This window comes from Contarinia nasturtii, unplaced genomic scaffold (assembly GCF_009176525.2).
Source record: "Contarinia nasturtii isolate CC-2019 unplaced genomic scaffold, AAFC_CNas_1.1 Cnas_scaffold_1037, whole genome shotgun sequence".
NCBI classification, from domain to species: domain Eukaryota; kingdom Metazoa; phylum Arthropoda; class Insecta; order Diptera; family Cecidomyiidae; genus Contarinia; species Contarinia nasturtii.
Genome location: NW_022198383.1, coordinates 6,785,552 through 6,808,603, shown reverse-complemented (window position 1 = coordinate 6,808,603; position 23,052 = coordinate 6,785,552). Strand labels below are relative to the sequence as shown.

At 32.7% G+C, this 23,052-nt stretch overlaps 4 protein-coding genes across 5 annotated transcripts; 3 read left to right on the top strand and 1 right to left on the bottom strand.

The window, feature by feature from the left end:
- LOC116343775 (regucalcin-like) lies at positions 1-2,944 on the top strand. Of its 2 annotated transcripts, none has more exons than XM_031772000.1 (5): positions 1-139; positions 1,244-1,835; positions 1,901-2,039; positions 2,389-2,486; positions 2,721-2,944. In XM_031772000.1, exons 2-5 carry the CDS (start codon positions 1,244-1,246, stop codon positions 2,822-2,824), a joined length of 933 nt encoding a protein of 310 aa, XP_031627860.1. In that variant the 5' UTR covers positions 1-139; the 3' UTR covers positions 2,825-2,944. The 2 variants fall into 2 exon arrangements, with proteins under 2 accessions (XP_031627860.1, XP_031627861.1); XM_031772001.1 differs by lacking the exon at positions 1-139 and adding an exon at positions 1,076-1,164.
- A 1,047-nt stretch (positions 2,945-3,991) lies between these two features.
- LOC116344015 (regucalcin-like) lies at positions 3,992-5,534 on the top strand. Its single transcript, XM_031772375.1, has 5 exons — positions 3,992-4,125; positions 4,231-4,840; positions 4,897-5,035; positions 5,100-5,197; positions 5,278-5,534. Exons 2-5 carry the CDS (start codon positions 4,231-4,233, stop codon positions 5,406-5,408), a joined length of 978 nt encoding a protein of 325 aa, XP_031628235.1. The 5' UTR covers positions 3,992-4,125; the 3' UTR covers positions 5,409-5,534.
- A 503-nt stretch (positions 5,535-6,037) lies between these two features.
- LOC116344042 (SET and MYND domain-containing protein 4-like) lies at positions 6,038-8,110 on the bottom strand. Its single transcript, XM_031772412.1, has 3 exons — positions 7,162-8,110; positions 6,583-7,091; positions 6,038-6,487 (listed from the first exon to the last, which is right to left on the bottom strand). Exons 1-3 carry the CDS (start codon positions 7,996-7,998, stop codon positions 6,148-6,150), a joined length of 1,686 nt encoding a protein of 561 aa, XP_031628272.1. The 5' UTR covers positions 7,999-8,110; the 3' UTR covers positions 6,038-6,147.
- A 1,231-nt stretch (positions 8,111-9,341) lies between these two features.
- On the top strand, positions 9,342-11,349 carry LOC116344010 (arrestin domain-containing protein 17-like). The gene is made up of 8 exons (XM_031772371.1): positions 9,342-9,603; positions 9,685-9,879; positions 9,954-10,034; positions 10,098-10,225; positions 10,299-10,493; positions 10,561-10,743; positions 10,820-11,015; positions 11,092-11,349. Exons 1-8 carry the CDS (start codon positions 9,531-9,533, stop codon positions 11,202-11,204), a joined length of 1,164 nt encoding a protein of 387 aa, XP_031628231.1. The 5' UTR covers positions 9,342-9,530; the 3' UTR covers positions 11,205-11,349.
- Positions 11,350-23,052: the final 11,703 nt, after the last annotated feature.

Here is a 23,052-nt window from a genome sequence, read left to right as displayed (position 1 = left end):
CAACATCGTTTTGCTCAAAACATCATTGCATTACCGACTGCCAGACCATTTACAAGTACTCGTACAGAGGATATCTAATCGGTGTTTCTCTTCATTTCGGCCTATTGTTTGTACGATTTTGAATCGAAACGAGTTAATCGTAAGTTGTAAATAACAAATTAAAACTTGTACTTGATTTACTAATTTTTCCGTTCGTTTGGCAAGAGTTTGTTTTTGTTTGCTTTGTTTTATTGTGTTTTGATGTTTTTAAACCATATTCGATCTTCGTTTTTCTACAAGAAAACAATAATTTTCTGTACTTTGTAATTCAACCGATAACATAAGCACTTTGAACCTAGATTTTGGTCTTACTGACGAATATTTAGAGAAAAACCGTTATTTTTTCGCGAAATTTAAATTTTCATAAAATATGAAAAGGGAAAAAATTGATTCAGCTATCAAAAACGGGTTAAAACAATTTTAAGTAATGTTTAAATAAAATTATGTGAAGGTAATTCAAAAACATATGTAAGTATATTTGGCCCACTGAGTTTCAACGTACAAAAAAAAACCCAAGTAAATCAATTCACTAGAATTCTATTTTAAAATACAAATTTTCAGCTATTCAAATTAAGCAAATGAAAATCAATATAAATAGAGGATGTCTTATTCGCATATCAATCAGTTTGCGTTAAATTCTTAAAGAAATTGCTGGAATTATTTTCAATAAATCATTTATTACGCTGAAAAATGTATTCCATTCTTGCTTGTCATTTTATTGTCGTTTTTATGTTCGGTATCGCTGTGAGTTTCACTTTTAACGATCTATATAATAATTTCTTTTTTGTGCGCACAAAAGCGAATTTAATTGGTATTATTATTTTGCCCAGTATACATTTTTTTAACAGAACGTATAAAAAAAATCCAAAACATCTGAGATAACGTTGATTTTATGGTTATGAACATAAAAGTGAATTTTACTTTGTTTGGAGATCAAGAAGAGTATTTTTTTGCTTATAGCATGTAAGAACAAATATTGCAAAAAAATCATAAATTTTAATCAGAAAAAAACAAAAAAAAAAATCCACAAAAATTACATGAAACAAATGATATATAACTCTGGTTATTCTTCATTTTAAATCATTACAATTCGAACCATCTTACGGAACAGTTTGATAATTAATTGTAAACGCAAAGTTTCTGTTTTTTTTTCTTCGAATATCCGTAATTTAAGTAATTTTCTTCTGTCTTTTTTTACTTTCAGATGTCTTTCAAAGTGGAAGTGGTTCCAAGTCCAAAAAGCGAATTAGGAGAAGGCCCACATTGGGATGAACAATCACAATCGTTGTACTATACCGATATTTATGGTACAGAAGCATCAATTTTGCGCTACGATTACAAACAAGATAAAGTGTACTCGGCCAAAATTGATGGTGAACCGGTGGTGAGTTTTATATTGCCGGTTGCAAATCAAACTGATCAATTTGCTCTTGGCATTGGTACGCGCGTGGGAGTTGTACAATGGGATGGAAAATCTGAAAAGGCCAAACTTGGACCAATCGCATTTGAAGTCAATGAAGACGTGAAGACTAATCGATTTAACGACGCAAAAGCAGATCCGGTGGGAAGATTCTACGGCGGAAGTATGCGTTTTGAGGCATTAGGCGATTTGTTTGACAGAGCGGGTGGCACTTTCTACAGATACATCAAAGGTGAAGGTGTCAAAGATTTGCTGCACAATGTCCATTGTTCGAATGGATTGGCGTGGAATGAAAAGAAAAATAAATTCTATTTCATCGATTCAATCAAACTTGATGTCAAAGAATTTGACTACGATCCGAAAAATGGAAATATTTGTAAGTAGTATTTTGCTACTGTTCGAATGATCTATATTCGAAAAATTAACTATTTTTCTTTACAGCCAATGAACGTGTTGCAATTGATTTCCGAGTAAACGGTCAACCACCCGATTTCATTCCTGACGGCATGACCATAGATGCAGAAGGGAACTTATATGTGGCCACATGGGGTGGATCTCGAGTCATTAAAGTAGATCCACAGTAAGTATTAACACACATGAGCTCATTATTCCAATTGACTTCTTAACAGTTAACACACATGCGATCGTTATTCTTAACAAGATTTTCAATTTCAAATCAATTAAATCATTTTTTTGTTTAAATCGCGTTGATAATGAAGCAAAATCGTATAACAACACCTTTGAGTACTTTGTCGAATAACAATTGATTTTATTTCTATTTCGAAATGAATGAGTAAGAGTTATCAAGTAACATGAAATGCAAAAACAGTATACATGAAAGTTTTCAAAATATCTCAATCAGATGTAGGAATTTTCCTACAACTTTCAAACAAGACACATGAAATTAATACGTTTCATTTTATTCGCAGACAAGGAAAAATCGTACAGGAAATTCCGATTCCTGCGAAGCAAGTAACATCAGTTGCTTTCGGAGGACCAAATATGGATGTCTTGTTTGTCACAACTGGTATATTGATATTTGTTTAATCGTTATTCTTAGAAAGATTTTCAATTGAATGTTCGAGAATGAATGTGAGTCTTCTCCTGTGAGTTTATTGAAATGTAACACCGCCATACAAAAATTGCTGACAGTCAGCATTTTTTGTATGGCGGTGTTACATTTCAATAAACTCTCAGGAGAAGACTCACATTCATTCTCGGACAATCAATTAAATCATTATGACACTTCATTTTTTTACAGCTGCCACAACACGTGACGGAGAGCAACCACCTTTAGCAGGTCATCTTTTCAAAGTCACAGGTTTGAATGTTAAGGGATTGCCGGGAGTCAAAGTGCGTGTTTAATATGAAACAAACAATTGTGAAAGAGTACAATGGAAAAATAAATAAGCCAATTCGAAGGCATATCTTATTATTGACTGATAAGCACAAATTGTCTACAATAAAATAAATACGTAATTGAGATAAAATATACTTGATTTTATTTTTTCAACAGTCAACAAATAAATTGAAATTAGACACACACGTTTCAAACGAAGGTAAATTGCTCGTACTGAAAATTGTCTAATATAAGCTTTCGGGAAACTTGTTTCTTGACATTCATTTGACATAAAAGCTCTATACACAAGTGGAGTATGCCTTTTTGAATGCACTTTAAAAAACCATTTGCAAAATAGAAGAAATTCAATTTGTTGTACTCTCACCGTTTTTCTGACTTTCGCTTTTGCATGAATTCAACTGTCTAAAAATTAAATAATAAAGAAGTTTTGAATAATGTTCATCTATGTATGGAACAAGAAAATGTAAGATTTATCTTTGAAGTAAGAGTTTGTTTTTCAAAAAATTTAAATTGCAGTTTTTTCAGTTTCATTTATTTATTTTTCCAATATGATATTAATATTAATGTTATAAATTATATTAATTAATCGATATTATTGACGAATCGTTTGAAAAACAGTTGAAAAATGATTCACGTTCATCAAATTAGTCAAATATTAGTCAAATACGTAGATTGTTAACTAATAGCGCTTAGCGAAATGAGAAATTACAAGGTTTATTAATAAATTTGAATAAATTATTTGCATTATTTTTTATATTTTAAGAATGGCAACGAAAGAAAAACAAAAAAAAATATTTCATTTGAAGTAGAATGACATCAATGAAGCGAAGCGACTAGTTATCATAGAAGAAACCAAATGATCGTTAGCAAGAAAATATTTATAAACGAAATAAATACAAAATCGTTGATAGCACAGTCGCACAAAATGAAATGAGACGGAACATATATATCAACATTGGACAACGCACGATTGCACCAGAAGGAGGGGGAGAGAGAGTTCAATTAGATTATCGACGGAGGTCGACATTCTCACTACCTCAGATTCAATATTATTGTTGTTTTGCTCTCGAATGTTTTGACGTTATTCGAGATTCAAATACAACATGCAACAATCTTTTAATTATACAGCAAAAATTGATTTTTTTTTCAGAGTTTTTGTTTACATATAGCAATATTTACATCACAAATATATTGGACGCGCCTATTTACTAGAGATAGTATTTAAATATTCAGCACATATTGAACTCAACTCGTCAGTTCAACAGTGAACGCTTGTGTATTAAAGTATCATTCTTGAAAGTTAAAAGTTAGTCTAATTTATTTTATTGTTTTCGATAAGTAGTTTCGATTTTGTATTTATTTTTTATTTATTTTAAATTGAATAAATGTTCAATATTTGTTTACCAATTAGATGTCTTTTAAAGTGGAAGTTGTTGCATCATCCCCAAAATCCATTTTGGGTGAAGGCCCACATTGGGATGAACAATCACAGAGTTTATTTTATTGCGATATTTACGGCACTGATGCATCTGTATTGCGTTATGATTACAATGAAAATAAAGTTTATTCGGCAAAAATTGATGGAGAACCCATTGTTGGCTTCATAATTCCCGTTGCAAATACAACAAAAACGTGTGATTTTGATGAATATGCAGTGGGGCTAGGTCGACGCGTTGGAATTGTGCATTGGGACGGTAAAACAAGAAAAGCACTTCTCGGTCCAATCGCTTTTGAGGTTGAAGATGACCAACCAGATAATCGATTTAACGACGCAAAAGCTGATCCGGTGGGAAGATTTTATGGCGGAACAATGCGCATAGAATCAAAAGGAGATATATCTGAGGTAGCCTCGGGTAAATTTTACAAATACATAAAAGGTGATGGTGTATACGAACTCATTCCGAACATATTCATTTCTAATGGAATGGCGTGGAATGAAATCGAAAACAAATTCTATTACATCGACTCGTGCCGATTCGACATAAGAGAATACGATTGGGATCCAAGCACAGGCGACATTTGTATGTACAGCAATCAAAAATGAGAATTCTGTCAATAAAATTTTCAATTTTTCTAGCTAACGAACGCGTTGCCATTGATTTTAAAGTGAATGGAAAAAATACCGGATTTTTCCCCGATGGAATGACAATTGATACCGATGGAAATTTATTTGTAGCTGCATTTGGTGGCTCAAAAGTTCTCAAAGTCGATTCAAAGTAAATAAAATTAAATGTACTATTTTCATGCAGTAAATTTACAAACTTATTAAATGGTTTCTAGAAAAGGGAAAGTCGTATTAGAGATACCAATTCCGGCAGAGAAAGTGACATCAGTCGCGTTTGGTGGACCCAATTTGGATATTTTATATGTGACAACAGGTAAATGGAAAATTTGTTGATTACTATTTATTTATGTATCATGGTTTAATACAAGAAATTATTGTTATTTACTTTTTCAGCCTCAATCGCGGTCAACGCTGCGGATATTGGAATCAATCCAGATTCTAAACAATCCGAATTGTCCGGTAGATTATTTAAGGTCACAGGCTTAGGTTCAAAAGGTTTTCCAGGAATAAAAGTTCGTGTTTAATGTCATTGACATACAATATACTTAAGACAAGATGGACAATTTAATAGAATCACAATCTAAAATGGATACAATTTTAATGTTTATTATTTGAAATTGATATTAAACTTTTTTGATACAATTCTAGCACTTTTGCGTTTACATTTTTATTAATTCTACATTCAAAACACGAATAAAAACAAAATGGCCCAATCGACTGACTACTGTAAGTATCTGTAAGTATATAGAAAACATTGAAATCAGTGAGTCAGCTAAAAATCACTTACAAACAGTATTTCATTCTTTTTACAATTCACATTGAATAAATCTATCATTGAGATGAAGATTTTTTGTATTACTACTTAATGAATGAAAAGTTTATCCAGCAAAGTTCTAGATCTCGATTTTTCTACTATCTTTTGCTTGAGATTTATTTAATAAGTCAAGAAAATCAATCAATCTTTTGTTTTTAATTACTGCAAATTAAAGAATTAAATGTTACTTTGACATATTATTGGGACTTGAACACTTCATTAATACTTTGCCTTGACTTTGCATATTTTTTTCTCAACAATATTCGATTTGCTAAAAATAAACAAGAATAAAATCTATAGCAATAAAAACACGGTCGTTGACGTAAACACATGATTTGTTTTTTTTTTTTACTTTATTCAGTATTTTTATGGACATTATTTAATCACGAATGTTCAAGAGATTATTGAAAAGCAAAATATTTTGAAAAACAAATGTGTTTCAGATACTTCTATTGGCGTGCTGCAAGCACGTTCCACATGATGAGCAAAGTATTTTGCATTCCCATTGTATCGTTCACTGGATGAAAACGGCCATACTTTACCAAAAAATCAATGGCATTCTTTTCGTATTGCTGAATTTGCGATCGAGATAGTTTGCGTAGTTCTTTGACTGTCATGCAAAATGGTTTCATTCCGATTGTGTACAATGGGTCATCCGAGAAGTCAACTTCGTCTGTCAATGGGGACCAATCGTCATTCGTACACAACATACACTCACATTCAAAATGATAACGTAATTGCAATTCCAACTTGAGAATTGGTAGTTGCTTGTAAGAATTTTGTCCAGGGCTTAAAAGAAGAAAAAAAAAAACGAAAAAATCTAGTAGACATCATGTATGTGGACAGGTAATATGTGATTGTTTTTTATATCTTTGAACACTTACAAATATGACCGGAAAATTTGTTGGCCTTTTTTAATGGGCCGAATAACCTTACAGACAAGACGATCATCGACATGAAACCAGCAGATATTGGGAACGCACGAGTGATTAATGTAGCACGCAAATGGATACATTCCTCTTGCGAAATGACGATATTCATAATTGGCTATAATTGCGGTGGTGTCTTTTTGAAAGTATTCGAACATATCAATCGCATGCTCAGCCACATGAAATAGATGCAAAATCAAATGCTGAAGGAAACGTTTGTGTTTCAATGATAGATATTTTCGTTTGAATTCGGGGTATCGCGAAGTTGTCAAAATCACTATGCCTGCGGATGCACGCATCCGTTCCAAACCGTAGGCTGACACCTTCTTGTGGTGATGAACTAGTTGAAAAAGCGCACAGAAGTATTTTTGGGATTGCGTCAAGTTCATTGGTGGTTTTTTTCCGTCAATTAGCAACTGCACCAAATCCATTAATGCATCGACATCGGTGAAATCAGCGTTAATCTATTGTATGGAATTGAATTCAATGACATAGTCAACATCGTACATAAATGTATTAAATTAATTATATTACCTTAAAAATCATCCGCATGATTAGCTCATATGTTTCCTTGCGTGACAGCGCTGCTGGTCTGTTGCATTCCATTTTGTGAAAGGACATTTCCATGCACTCCTCATTACAATAAATCACACAAAGACAACTTTTGCACGGAATGAAATTCATACATTCTTTGAAACAATACCAGCAACGCATGCGGCCTTCATTTTCGCGTGGTGGTACTGCAGCATACGGACGTTCAACCAGAATCGTTTGGCCTATTTTCAAATCACATGTGGTGACGATATGACGTCCAAATCTATCGTTTTTCTTAATTTTCAAGCAATCAGCTACGCCGGCAAATTCATTATGCTCATTGAAACTCAACGTTGGTTCCCATATATCGTGTGAAGCCGATTTGAATTGTGGTTTGGCCATCAATTTCGTGCATCTGATCTCGCGCTCATTCAGCTTATGCATTAAATGCTTTGGATAGTTGGTTCCCTTTGCCAATTGAACATCAGCCAAACAATTCTCGATCATATTCAAATTAAAGAAACAAGATGCTCGATTTCCAATCGCAAGACCGAATTCTTCAGAACGGCAATTTTTGGCCATCGACATTGCAAGGTTATATTGTTCCATTGCATCATAGTATTTACCTTGTGCAAATATTGCATTTGCTTGTTCTCGTACTAGTTTTGCATTTAAATCGCTTTTTTGCAGCCCAGAACTCTTGGCTCCTTTGTATAGTCCATCAACTAATATCTTCGCTGCGCTCAAAGGAAACTCATTGTTCCGAATATCAAATATATCGATGTACACATCTGACGAAACACCTTTTTGCCACAAAATGTTCAATGGTTGTTCCATCTTAAATTAAGATTCTTAATCAACAGAATTTATATACAATTCAACGCAAATTCCAAAATTATTGGCGCGTTATAAGCAGCGGTAATTTTTGGTTAAAACTGACACGTGTTTGAAAAAAATAAGAACTCTGATTTAATTGTTTGCACAACAGCATCACCAAATACACATACATACAAATTTATTTTACAAACACAAACTTATGTACATTGCTGAATAGTGAGAAGAAACGCATTCCGTTTATAATATTTCACAGTGTGAAATTCACACAGTAAACATTGACGTTCTCCTAAATATATGTTTGTTTTAGTTTTCAGGCAAAAAAATGAAATCCAATACTTGGACTAATAGCAAGTTAAGCAAGTGAAGAATCAAATTACGATATAAACCATTCTAGAAGTCGAATTTTAGTTTGCAAAAAAAGTTTGTGAAAAGAGATGAAAACAATTCTGCTTCCCTTATGCAAAAGCCAACCGCGATTGAAGTTGATTTTTCAGTCGAATGCAGTAGTGAAAAATATAACTCAAATCAAATTCGATAACAGTTGGCTATAGCCATCTATTTTATTATTTTATTTTAATTCTACCTTCAGTTAAGGATTTTGGAGTTGTGAACACATAGAAAACTACGGATGTCAATGTTGCGGCTGGTGATCAGAAGTCTCCAGACTGAAATGTTTTTTTCCTCAAGATGTCTTTTCGATAGAAATTATAGTGAAAATGGTATAAGAAGGCTGTTCCATGTAGCTTCTATTCAAAATCTCACAATTTAGTCCATCTTATTCGGTACCGAAATTCAAAGTTCATTCAGTTGTATACAATGACTTTTTTGATAGAATTGTAAAATGACGTCATATGACAAACTTCTGGGCTATATTTGCTATAATTGATATTTGCTATTGAAACTAGAATCGTACACATGTTTGTATGTTGCGCTCCCTCCAAATATTCATGACCGAACAATAGCATGTATAACTTCCGTGCATGAATCGTTGTTTATGATACATGCGAGACGCGAATAGACCGCAACAATTGAATGTTCTAAATTCTTTACAAAACAATTGCTTTGTTCCTTTCATTTTTAGTTTTAAAATTCATGTTCTGATCATTTATTGGATAAAATGTGGTGACTTCATTCAGCTCGATTTCATTAAATATGAAGTCCGAATCAAACAAGATTCGCGGCTAATAGACGCGTTGCGGTGTTAAGCGTGGATTCGTAATGCTATACGCATAGACGTACGGCCGCAGCTGATGAATATAAATACTATCCAGTGAACAATACAAACGTCGTCCGGCTAAACATTCTATACAGTGAAATGTGTGACTCTAATCGCAGTGTATATGTATTTCAACGCGGTACGCAAGATCGATCCGCATACACTTTCTTTTCCAAATGTCAAAAGTTTAGTAAATTGAATGAATTCGGTCATTTGATTTAGTTTGTTGATAGCTAAAAGAGTTTTTCTTTGATTTTCGAACGTTATGTAAAGGCATTAAGTACAATTCAGTAAAGATTTAACGGAGAAATTAAACATGGGACCAAATTGTGTAATAAATTTTGAAAATAATCCAGATAAAGTGGTTTACTCAAATGACTTACTTCATGGTAATTGGCAATATGGATCACTATTTCTTATCAATTTTGTAAACTCGTGCAATTATGAATATTTTATTTTGTACTTTTTAGGCAATGTTCAGTTGAGATTAACTGAAGCAAAAACTGTTCGCAGCGTATTTATAAAATTTAGTGGAGATTCGCACACAGAGTGGTATATAAAAAAACGGGATAGATCCAGCAATCACAATCGCACCAAACGAAGATATTATAGAGGCCATGAAAATTTTTTAACTAAAAGAATTTCATTGGCTGGCGGAGACAATGGTACAAAGTTACTTTTCTTCAAATTTGTTCTTTAATTATGTGATTTCCAATTTTATTGAATTTAATGTTAACAGGTTCAATGCAACTTGGGCGTGGAGAACACAACTTCAATTTTCAGTTTAGATTACCTGCTCACTTACCATCGTCTTTTGAAGGTTTTATCAATTTTCTTAAGTTTTACATGAATCTATTTTATTAATTCGTTTTTACATTTAAAGGGACATTCGGATTTATAAGATATGTAGCTACTGTTGTTCTTGACATTCCAAATTGGCCCGACGATGAGTTTGAACAACCATTCACCGTTATTAAGCCACTTGATCTAAATGATGAATTGGAACTTCGTGTAATAATTCATTTGGTTTTTATATTTTGCATTGGACTTGTGCTTATTCATTACTATAATTTGTGTTCCACAGAATCCTGTTGTCGTTGAAGAAAATCATACGTATTATCCTTGCTTTTTACTGTGCTGCTTTCCATCGGATCCATTGTCAATAGTCGCTCAAATGCCTGTCGGCGGTTATGCGCCAGGTCAAACGATAAATCTGACACTCAACGCAGACAATCGAAGCAACACACGAGTGCCGGAATTTAAGATGGAATTGGTACAAGTGAGTGTTAAATATGTATGAGTGTAGAATAAAATGAATTCGAATAATTTTGCTCTTTCGTTTTCAGAGCATCACGTATTATGCAGAAGGTGATAGTAAGCATCAAACCATTTGCATTGTGGAGAAAGAATCATCACGTGGTGTTGAAACAAATCAGAAACGAATAATACGTATTAACTTAGAAGTTCCATCATTTCCACCAAGTGACGAAACGACCAGCGGCATCATCAAAATTAGATATTTTATTCGCGTTAGTTGTTTTTGCTTTGAATTTCGAATCAACATCGTTTCGATAGTTCCAATCAATAATTGAAATTACGTTGCAGATAAGCGGTTCAGGGACCTGCTGCGATAATCCAGAAATAATATTACCCATCACAATTGGTACGAAACCAATAGAAGACTTTGCAGAGACAGTGATTCCAGATGCGTATAGCCCTTCTGCTCCTTTTGCTCCCAACATTCAACCATCAGCTCCACCAATGATGAATAACGATTCTGCACCACCATATGTAGTAGATGGTATGCATACTATATAGTGCAAATCGAAAAGAAAATGTACACAATGCTATGAAACCTACTTTATTTTCAATTTTAGAACCGCCGACCTATGAAGAAGCTATACATTCGAAAGGCTCGACAGGCAATAATTACAAACCAAAATATAGAATGTTCAGGCGTCAAACTTCATACTCTTTGAACGGAAACTAAATATACATGGCTTTTTATTGAATTTACACGGTATTTTTTTGCAAATACAGCACCATATATTTTTTTGACTTTTTATCTACCTCACATTTTGACAATTGTACTTTCTAATGTTTACTCAATAAATCGATAATCAATCATACTTGTTTATCGTACCGAAATTATGCCCAAACTGTCACACTGCTAGCGCCACGACGGAATTCAATGTAATCTACACTAAGTTGCCGCCAAATAGTGAAAAGACTTTTGCTCAGTTGTAACCAACAGACTAGAACTCCATAGTTGTCCGTAGTGGCGCTAGCAGTGCTACAGTTTTGCATTTTATACAGTCTCTTATGGAGCATAATTTCTGTGTGTTGTTTATTATTTATTTTTTAGTATCTGCTGATCCGCAAATGGATTATGGTCGCTCCCAATTCTCTCCCCAAAGTCATTTCATGGATTCGTTCCAATAAAAATTGGCATCTTGATTTTCAGATCAATACTAAACCAGCCCAAATTGGCAAAAATTGTTTACAAATTTAAAAATGACAGTGCGTTAAAAACATTTTTAATCGAGATAGAGTTTCCTCATTGTTCAAAAATGTGATGTGAATAACATTTTGGTATGTACATATAATCACCAAGTTGTTGAGAAGATTCTCTGTGACGCAGCTATTTAAAATTATAATGGTGAAAAGGCAATTTGAGAGAAACAAATATACAATTTTGTCCATTTTTTCATCTTGACTTTTATTACATATCGAATTGAGTTTTCGCTTCTGAAGTCGAAAAAATATTTGTATAAAATCTAAACAAGACTGTTGATGCATTTCTTTTCTCAGTTTTGGCGTGTAATTGTACCACTGCCAAAAAGTCACTTAAAATCTCATAAATCATAAATTGCCCGGTGAAGTAAACCGATAAAGTGAAACTGTCACTCATATCTGTGCTGCTTTTTTATTGTTTAGCGAATAGAGAAACACATTTTAGATATCAATAAATGCTACATTTGAGTAATACTGATAATATTATTACACCTTTTCATTATAAAAAATATGCTACGATTATTCAATCCATAAATTATGAAAATACAATTTAACTATTTCCACAATGCCGTTGCACATGAGCGTGTATCTCGAATAGTATTAAAACTATAATGTGAATCACATTTTCCATTCAATAAAATCTTTCGTTATTATTACACAGATTTATTCCCATTCAGTGAAAATGTTCGAAAATGTTATTTCGGTCAAATAGCAATTTGTGTATAATAGTCACGCTCATTTGACAGGAAAAGGATTCAATAAATATATCTTCATTCTTTGTTCATTGTATTGCATGTAAATCTGTGAATTGTATGGCATCAAATAAGCATAATAATCAAGGAATAAAGGTAGAAAAAAAATCTATTGCCTGAGAACTAAGAAGATAAGAAAGTAACCATTGAATGTTATAGAAAGGATTTCTTCTTTATAAATTCTAATAAATTCAAACAACATTTGGATATTTTAAACGAAAAATTATGGAATTACTAATACTTATTTCGTTTGGGATCTAAATGACATAATACAACACAATGGATGTATTCAATCTACATTGAAAGTATATGATCCGAATCATCAAACACTCTTGCATTAATGCAATCGATGAAAGGAAGTATCTATCTTCTTGAGCTCATTTCATGTCATTTTTTTACAAACCGGAATATGAAATCATCGATACTACGAGTGAATTCTCATGACTAAAACTACACAATAAGCCCATCTTAAGCATTCCATTCTTAAAGTAGAGCAACAAATGAACGAATTTCACTCTGAAAGCGGATCATCAAATGGACGAAGTAAACAAAGAAATTATTCATGCAGGCTTCTTCAAATACCTTCTACTACTGAAGCGGATGTGAAGTATTTTTCACTGAAATGATAGAAAAAGTTTGAGCACATCAAACTAACGCTTTGCTACATCAACGAGAAAGTGTAGAGCTTTTAGCATATAATTGAATTGTGATCTTTTGAAAAGCATTGTTCCGTCTTTTATCTTAGTATGATATGAGACAAGTAAAATTCGATCCATTTCAATTAAAGTACATAAATTGAATCACTGATAGTTGGGTCGAAATATTTATAATTTCAATTGGTTGAGAAGCTTCATCAAATAATATTATACAGTTTTATGTCCTTTACAAACTTCAGTAATAAAGCTTGGAAGCGATAAAATATTTACATCATTCTGTTTGCCATTCTAAAATACGATTGGAATTTTTTCCCAATGTCCGGAAACGCTATATGCTTGTAATGTTATTTTTTTTAACCATCTATTGTGAATTTGCAAGTGGTGCATCTTCTCTACCACATACTGAATCTCAAATGACTGCCAGTGTAGACAGCAGCATTAAAGGTTCAGTGACTGGTATCTTAGGGGACGCCACATAATCATGAATAATGATTGACTGAAAAAAAATCCGAGCACTTGCTTACACTATTTGTTCCGACGGCTTTAAGAAAACGTTTTCATTGTTTCTTATTATTCTCATACTTAATGACATCATAAAATTCCATGATATAGACCAGACTTAATTTAACAATCTAAGCTACATTTGGAAGTGCTTTCAGCTCCAAATTGAATTATGTAGACAAAATCCTCGGCTAATAGTGAAATAGTTTGAAATTGAATAGAGTATAGCTATTAAATGGCATTAGAGAAATGATATCTGATAAAACATTCATCATGTTCTCTTTTCAGCTCGGCATTGTACCACAACGACTGTTGATTCGTGATATGTTTTCCATTGAACTTGACTTTTGAGCACGGCTTAGCATAGACAATAAAACTGAAATTACCAGACAAAAAAATCGGAGAAACAAAAACAAACGAACTGAATTCTCGATCTTAGTGGGAGAGATAAATTAAGCAAAAGGCATACAAAGCGATCGTGATTTTTTTATATGGCAAACAAACCAAGTAGAGAATATGTAGTAACCTTTTTAATGGTATTCTGTTGGTAATGTGTCTGTATGTCAATATGCGTGATAAATTTATTGATGGAAACGAATGGTGCAGCAAAAACCAAATCTTGAAAACCGAGACAACATGTGGCTGCCGACTTTCGTTGACATCGAACGAACATAACAAGAGATACATTTCAATAAAATCAAACTCAATTTGAAAATCTTATGCAAGGCAAATAAATTGCAACCACTTCTGTTCGCCTTTTCATTCAGATAATACAAAATTTTGCCATATAGATTTTCAACTGTAGCAAAGAGTAAATATTTTCCATTTAGTTTGTTCTATTCTCACAAGGTTTGTGTCAGCAAAATTCTACCCATTTCAGTTTAAAAAAACAGTGAATGTGCCGTGGTTCGTTTGAGTTTATACGTGTGTAGTTTGTAGTTTGTACTTCAATAGCAATAAAATCCAGAACGATTGTCACCAATGCAAGGTCGAAAAAGATACTTAGGTGCATGTGTTTGGATGTCAAAGAAAAGTGACTGTTTTAAAAAAACATGCACTCAAGCACTTCTTTTATATTTGGTAAGAATAAGTGACGTCACATCTTGAGACATTTTCTCGTGAAAAAACTATTTGCAATGCTTTCGCTTTACAAACAAAACAGATGCTGTCAAGCAATTTCTCGATTCGCACGTTTTCACTTACCTATATGCACAATTCGACTTTACAATAGAAATAACATTGCAAAGAAAAATATATGCTAAAATAGTTTATATTTTCTACAATTTTCGATAAAAAGATAAGTATTCGATTTGTATGATTTGAATTGTTTGAACGCATTGGATGCATTGAACTGTTCGTAAATAGAACTCGCCTATTTCAGCAAAGCGATAATATGCAGACAATGCTTGCTAGGCAGCTAAACGTTTCGTAGCGATTGGATGCAAAGTAGAGAGTGAAACTTGTATTGGAGTGGGAGCTACACTGATCTGAATTGTATAAAGTCTTTTTTGTAAATATATTTTGCCATAAAGAAATACTTGTTTCATGATATGAATACATCTATTGATTTAGTTTCAATCACTGAAAATTGTTTGTCGAATTCCTGGTTTTTGAATGCTGTCTTTACAAAACAAATCGCAAAAATATCAGATCGAGCCAACTTTTCCAAATTCGAGTACAAAATTATCAACGTAAAAGTAATAGAACGTATACATTAACCTACCATTAAAGCGTAGTAAATCGACATTTTTGGGCGGTTTGGATAAGTTTTTATGTATTATTTATCAATTTGGATTCAACACACACTCAAATTGGATTAACATAAAATGTGGATATATTCCAAAACCGCAACACACACATGCACACCATAAAATCACTCAAATTACCACACGAAATAGCCCACTAAATTATTTAAAATGATTTTAATGTGGCTCTTTTTTGTGATTATCATTTGAAACGAATGGACTCGCGAAATCCACATTTTGATTCAATTAATACTTTTCATCCACCTGCCGAATAGGACCGACTCACCAAGGCTTTAATAAAACGAACTAAGAGATAATATGTCAAATAAAGCACAAAGTAAAAGAAAAAAAGTGTTTTTCATCTGTAGTATTTTGAAGGTAAGAAAAATTTCAAATACAAAAAAAGTGAACGTAAATTTCCATTCATCAATAATCCATAGAACTAGTGGAAAGCAAATTTTCTCTAATTATTGCAATCGGTATCAATTTCCATTGACCTATAATATCAATTGTATTTCGATAAGACTGTGTTTTTAAATCTAGAATAAAAATGAGACATTATACGATACCGTTGCCATATTCATCAAAAAAAAACACGATGTGTCATAAATGATTTATTATTTATTTCGATACACTGGGAAGTGCACCCATCCGTTTATGATAAAGCACAACACAAGCCATAAGCTGCGGCACTAAAAATATGAATTGTTCAATCATTCGGGCGACGGAATACCCAAATATGAATAGTATCGTTTGTATTGAAGAAATCTAATCTTTTGTATTTGGTTTCGCACAAATCGATTGAAACTTTTCCAGGCTTTCAACAAAAGACATTTTATAAAATAGTCGCTAATTTATTCTTTTTCCGCTCGAACGATGAAGAATCTTTATTTTGTTGGCAGATCCATTATCACCCAAATATGGTACCATTCAACAACTGAATGATTCAACAAAAAGATGTTTTCAAACTGAAATAAAGCCTAGTGAAAATAGAAAAATTCGATTCAAAAATAAAAGTTGAGCGTTGTCATATCTTTCCCAATATTTCAATCCAATGACGATATACTTTTTCAAACCAGCATTATTTGGTTCAGTAGGCTGTGTATTTGTCACTGATTTCGAATTAAAAAAAAATGAAATTGTTTTGTCATTCAACAAATCAAGTGAATATGTGCCATGACAGAGGTGATAATAGTGATGTTAATTAATAGATAAACAATATTTGTGTACATATTGCGACCGAGCTGTAAAATGGCATTACATTCGCCTTCTGATGCATGGATATTCTCATCAATGTGTCGTAAATGTGATTCCAGATTCATAAAATGTGTATTCTATGATAAATTGCGGTGATTATTATATACACCGATATGATACAAATATAGATGGTATATCAGAATATGAGGCTTTAATGATGTCTTTTCCATATGTTTTTACGGAGTCAAATGTGGGTTGTCGTCGAAAGTTTTTGTTTTGTTTATCGATTGGCAATGTGAAATGCTAGGTGAAATGAAATCCACAAATTATTGCAACCACATCGACACCAACTCCAATTGGAAAATGGCTATTGGTGACCAAAAAAATTGTAGGAAAATATAATATCATTGCTACGTCGTGATGAATGATTGTCATCGATCCATTGCGGCTTGCAACACACACATTTTTATTTGCACGACAATATCATTATATGGGTTGAGCTCACCGACAAAGCGTTAGAATAATGATTTAAATCAATAGAAACGGATATTAAAAACGAGAAACGAAAAACTTCCGACAAACTCATCGTATGAGAAAAAATCTATTTCAGAAAATTTTACAATTCTACATGCAGAAACAAGGAAATATGTGTCAGAACATGTGTTATGTGTCATGCTGTGATGTCAATTAAAATGTGATTTTATCGACATTTAATTGAAGTTGACGCTCCATCGATTTTGCGCCTTTTTTTCTTCTCATTTGCGGCATGTATTTTATTAAATCATTGTCAATCAACGCGTGGAAAATAAAAAAAGATTGAACAATTTCAAAATTACTTTATTTCCGGGACAAGTCATCTGAAAATTAACAAACGTTAATTACAAAATTGTATTTTATTCATTTCGTACGTTTTTTTATTACTTTAAAAAACTCGTTCTATTTTATTTGAAAAAATGTATCGGTTCATGTATAATGTGTGTGCAATCGTTTCAACATGTTCATTTAAAAGATTTCAAACTGCGTGCCGTATTTTCGCAATACTGGCATGCATTTTAAGTCATTATGCCTATTTTACGCATTCTATATTAAGATTCTCGTGTTCCTGGTTTATGTTACACTGATCATAACTACAAGTATACTCAAGTCGGCATTTAATAGCTTATTTGCATGAAACACACTCGTTTCTACATAATTTGTGGATGCTGTTGTTCATTCATATTTCTAATTTTCCATTGAAAGAGCGGCGCTGAGCATTGCTCAATATTTTTCAGTTTGCGTAAGCACAACTAGTACGAATGCGAGGCAATAAATAAATCAACGAAAATTGGCGTACACTTCGTTATATGTTTAGTCTCAGTCAGCGATGCAATTTTACAAATGTTGTTCCAAATGATTACGAACTCAAATAGAAATGCGTATGCAATAAATTTCAGCAGTCAATTTCATACATACACACAAATCAATCCGTGAACATTTAAACGGACTTTATTGTAAACAAATGAGAAGACCTTAATAGATCAAATCGGAAAATTTCCATAAGTTTCGAATGAAAATAGAATTCAAATATCTTCTACTTAGACTGTTTTACTCGTCGCTAACTTTTTTCAACGATTTATATTTTGCTTATTTCGTTTTTTTCTCTCTTTACTTTGATTTTGTTGGAAGAGTTTTGCCGACAGAAAACTCTTTTTACCGCTATAAAATCTAATGCGAAGATCATTGTTCCATTTTTTTCGAATCTTTTGTTTTCTTCAGACGAAAAAAAAGAAATTCCTAATGGCGAAAAAATGTACAAATCTTCAAGTGTACTGCTAGGAGTAATGCTTAAATGATGGTGATCTGTTGCCCGATGGCAAACTTTTGCATCCAAGTTTAGCTGGAGAAAAAGGGTGTATGATGCTTCAAAGTCAATTGATAATGTTCGTTAAATATAGTGCATGGTTTGGTATTGTCAAGTGACACGTGCTTTGAAAAGAAGTTTTATTCATTCTCCATTGTGTGCATATCGAATCAGAATTGTGAACTAAATCTTTAAAATTGCGCGTACAAAAGGCGATGCAATAAAAAAAACCTTGACTGAAATAAGAAAAATACTAATTTGAAATAAATGCGATTTTTACAGCTTTTCTTTTCTCTAGATTGCTACTCGAACTCGATGAGCAGAAAAAAAGAAGAACAAATATGTGAAGAAAATACATTGCGTAAGTATTATTTAATGGAAGTCTTTATCATGCTATATATGTTTATTGCGGTTGATGTTGTCAAGGACCAAACTAAAAAAAATACTTCGACTTACGGAATGGTGATACGGAAAACCACAACAGTTCGAATTCAAAGTTACAAAGTTTTTTTTTTGTCATCAATGTTGATTCGCGTGGTGACACTGTAAATATTACGATTCGCGCTGAGCATACGAAATTTGACACTGTTTTCTATATATGCACATCACAAAATGATGTGCGTTCGTTTTTTTCCTTTCGGGTGACAATAAATTACAATGCAAACAGCTCGCCAGCATGTTTTGCATTATATTTTCTATGGGGAGCAACGATGCTGTTTGCTGTTTTAACGCTTTTTTGTTCGGTGCCTTTGTCAATTTATTCACTTGGGATATCTAATTAGATGTAATTTTGGTTTGTCTAGTGCAAAACTCTTCCTCTTGCTTCTCTATTCGACCCAACCCGCCGCCATTCAGTCACATTTTTCTATTTTGTTCAAATTTCTGTAGAATATTTGCTCTCACACTCCCTATTCGAATTCATTTTACAACTTTTATCGCAAAGATTTTCCCAATTTAGTTCGTCCTTTATCCGTTCTCCTCTTCCTCCCTCTATCATTAAAATGGATAGATATTCTACTGATGACACTTCAAGTTTTATCTATATTTTATTCGATGCGATTACGTCTTAATCATGCTTTTTTCAGATCACACAATTTTAAACAATATTTTATGGCTTTTGGCTGTCAGTGGTACTCTCATCACATTTTCCACTTTAAAATAAAAACTGAACACACACACATATCGATTCTTTTTATCCTTAAGCTTTCAATTTAAATTGAAAATGTCATGTGCTCTTCTGCATTCTGAGCTATCGCAGACGGGTGTTTTTTATTTCGGTCTTCACTGTTTCTTTTTTTTTATTGCTGACAATGGAGCGAAAAGAAAAGATTCGTATAGAAACTTTGGTGCGACGGCTCAAGCATCCGTTAAATTTGATTTAATATTTTGCCCTTTTGAATTAAATTATATATGACGTCCATTTTGCAGCGTAGACAGTGCCTCATTCTATTACTTAAGAACATTTAGCCAACACTTTTAATTTGTTTCATTATAAATTCAAAATGTGAATGTGTCGAAATATCATGGCTTCATGAATCGAACTACTTACCCATAGGAAACTGTTAAAACTCAGTTGATTATATATTTAACGCACCGAATTGTGCACTGGCACATCTATGTTGATGTTCCAATTTACGATAAGAAAGACGTTATTTATGACTTTAGTTGAATTTCAATGTTGCGATTTCGGTAAGCTTTGTACATGCTATCTAAATCGCTGAGATTTGCTAATGATTAAATGGATATTTTCTCAAAGATCACACTGTCAAGAATTTTTCATCGAATAAACATTTTTTCAGCTCTTGTGCATCCCATAAATTGGAATGTTATCCACTTTTGAGCTGATAACAACATCAATCCGTTCGCGTCAATATACATGATATCTTTTTCATTTAAAAAAAAAAATTGTAATTATGGAAGAAGAAACAAGATTCATTTAATATTTTATGTGCCTCGTTTTTATTCAGATAAAAATCTTAATTTATGACATAACACTTAGACACTTTGAAATTGTAGAAAAGTGTGTTCGTACGAACTTCGTAGCACATAATATACAATATATTTTGTTTTGTTAGTATATTCATCATATAAATGATATATTTTGCATGTTTTAGTTTTTACTCAGTTGGTAATCTACAAATGGAACATTTCAAATGTTTTTTCTTTTGTATATACAAAACGATTAGAAAATAAATAAAAACAGAATTTGAATTTCAAACTGAAAGCTCAACGTAATTTAATTACCTTCATAACAACATAATTCAATTCTGATTAGGATTATTGATTTTTCATAACGATTTATTCATAAAATTTGGCGTTTGAAACGCAGTCGGTTAAAATGGTTTATATTGGTTAAAAACTGTTTCATTATTCTTTTGTTCAATAATAAATCTTGCTAGTTTTAATTAATTTTAAATTGTTGATAATTTCATTTAATATTTATAACGATAATTTTCATTCTCTAATTAAATTAGTTCAACTATCGTTTTGTGTTGGCTTATATTGGGAAATTAAAATGAACCACAAAAGACATATTATACACCGAGAATATAACGATCTCATGTATGAACGAGTTTCCATCTATTCTAGTCGGCTGCAATTGTTCTCGGCGGGAAAATCAGGTCGCAAGAAATGTGCAATCAAGAAAAGCGATTCAAAATTGATTATATATAGCGTAATTATAGCGCTGAATTGGCTAAAGTGAGACCGAAGATGAAAAAAACAGATGGCACACAACCAATTGCATGCATTTAGTCAGCTGCTGAATTTATATCGAGCTCTTTAATTTTGATCGTAATCTTGTTGTTTTCTTTGTTTGTAAATGCGTATGAGCATAAAGAATGTTTTTCAATCGTTTGAATTTAAAAATAGACGAAAAGAAAAAAATCAAGTGCATTTGGCCACATTAGTCGTTGTTCATTGACAATTTAAATATATGGCACAAGTTGAAATAAGAGCAAATTAAACGAGATGCAATGACATCGGAAAAAATCTACAATGTGAAAATGTGGCATTTTCAATCATCAAATTGTAATGAAACACGCATGTTAAAGCCTACATTTTTTTCGCTACTTATTACATATAATCCATGCATTTTGAGATGTAAACGCATTGAAATATATCATTTCAACTATGTGTAGTGAATATGGTTAATCTAGTTTGTAAGCCGAGAGTAAATGTGTTTTATTTCGGTTTTTTTTGGCAACATATATTTTTTTGTGTTCCACTTCATACACAATATAAGTGAGAGTATATGGCAGAGACGCGCTGTCATGCCGTGAAATGTAATGCGAACGAATTTGTTTTATGTGTGAATGTTGAGTCTGCAAGCAGCAGCGGCACATTCACATCAATGGCATTCTGCCTGATTCATTGCATATATAAACATTTCTCGTAGAACCGTCTCATGGCAGAAACAAACAAAAGGGGCGCGCTCATGAATTTTGTGAGTGTGCGTCATTTGGTAATCCAGACTCGAAACGAGGAGACACACGATCTCAAAATATAATTCATCTTACTTTTGTATGGTGTGCTTATGTATTTTGCATGCCGACGTGTTTTTTTTTTTCTATTCCCGCGCGCCCAAAAGCTATATAATCACCTAAATGCGCGCGTGTTTTGCTATATCTAATGTCAAAACTTATCGAATTTTGAACACGCATAGACGTTTTGTTTTGTTTTCCCTATAGTTTATGAAGATAAAAGGTAAGGAATACTGTTATGGTGTATGATGCATGTATAAAACCAAGTTTCATGATTCCAATTCACGAATATCCTATTTGTGTTTCGTTCAAATTGAGAGTTAACAGCTTTTTAGATTATTATACATAGATATTTATAGGCTGTAATTAAAGCTTGAATTAGTATAATAAGTACTAATTGATTTTATTTTCACTTTTGCAATCTATCTGTGTGCCAAAGTGGCTTATATTTATTATATTCGTCGTAAACTGTGAGCTAGTCTATGTATTTTGGATAGATATCCATCCGAGATATTTTAGAATATCTGGATATTTAACGCAACTGCACAGTTCCAGAGCTGTGTGCGTCTCACATATAATCTACGGTATGTCGCTACACGAAAAATACAGACAGTGCTACGTGCGGCACTTGATACACATATACGTCGCGACATACCGTAGATTCTATTTGCGACGCACACAGCTCTGGCGCTGTGCAGTTGCGTTGAATATCCAGATATTCTAAAATATCTCGGATGGATATCCATCCGAAATACATGGACTGCTGTGAGCAGTTCTTTGTTTCGAATAAATATCGAATTAATTGATTTGTGTGCAATTAACTGTTTTCAAGTTTGATGCTGTTCAATGAGCTCTTGGCAATAAGTGATTTTGACATCAACGAAATACGCCGGGATTCAGTTATTTGCATGTTATATTGTATAAACTTAAGAGAAGAAAATACATCTATATTTAAAAATGTTACTTAAGAGTCGATAATAAAGGAGAAAGCTATTTCTCTCTGGATTCGGTTAAAACGACATGGGTTCTTTTTACCTTTTTATAATATCAAATACGGTTAAATCGTCTAATCTCAAACAGAAATCCAAAGGAAAGAATTGTGTGTACGAGGGTTGCTCCATAATTTTTTTTAAAAACATATATAACACAGT

What these genes read in the sequence shown, in the direction of transcription:
- LOC116343775 (XM_031772000.1), top strand. Translation starts at nt 1,244, where the DNA reads ATGTCTTTCAAAGTGGAAGTGGTTCCAAGTCCAAAAAGCGAATTAGGA. An exon ending in TCCGAAAAATGGAAATATTT is followed by an intron (nt 1,836 to 1,900) that starts GTAAGTAGTATT and finishes TTTTCTTTACAG; the next exon opens with CCAATGAACGTGTTGCAATT. An exon ending in TGTCTTGTTTGTCACAACTG is followed by an intron (nt 2,487 to 2,720) that starts GTATATTGATAT and finishes ATTTTTTTACAG; the next exon opens with CTGCCACAACACGTGACGGA.
- LOC116344042 (XM_031772412.1), bottom strand. Translation starts at nt 7,998, where the DNA reads ATGGAACAACCATTGAACATTTTGTGGCAAAAAGGTGTTTCGTCAGAT. An exon ending in TCATGCGGATGATTTTTAAG is followed by an intron (nt 7,092 to 7,161) that starts GTAATATAATTA and finishes TCCATACAATAG; the next exon opens with ATTAACGCTGATTTCACCGA. An exon ending in CAAATTTTCCGGTCATATTT is followed by an intron (nt 6,488 to 6,582) that starts GTAAGTGTTCAA and finishes TCTTCTTTTAAG; the next exon opens with CCCTGGACAAAATTCTTACA.
- LOC116344015 (XM_031772375.1), top strand. Translation starts at nt 4,231, where the DNA reads ATGTCTTTTAAAGTGGAAGTTGTTGCATCATCCCCAAAATCCATTTTG. An exon ending in TCCAAGCACAGGCGACATTT is followed by an intron (nt 4,841 to 4,896) that starts GTATGTACAGCA and finishes CAATTTTTCTAG; the next exon opens with CTAACGAACGCGTTGCCATT. An exon ending in GTTCTCAAAGTCGATTCAAA is followed by an intron (nt 5,036 to 5,099) that starts GTAAATAAAATT and finishes AATGGTTTCTAG; the next exon opens with AAAAGGGAAAGTCGTATTAG.
- LOC116344010 (XM_031772371.1), top strand. Translation starts at nt 9,531, where the DNA reads ATGGGACCAAATTGTGTAATAAATTTTGAAAATAATCCAGATAAAGTG. An exon ending in CTCAAATGACTTACTTCATG is followed by an intron (nt 9,604 to 9,684) that starts GTAATTGGCAAT and finishes TGTACTTTTTAG; the next exon opens with GCAATGTTCAGTTGAGATTA. An exon ending in CTTACCATCGTCTTTTGAAG is followed by an intron (nt 10,035 to 10,097) that starts GTTTTATCAATT and finishes TTACATTTAAAG; the next exon opens with GGACATTCGGATTTATAAGA.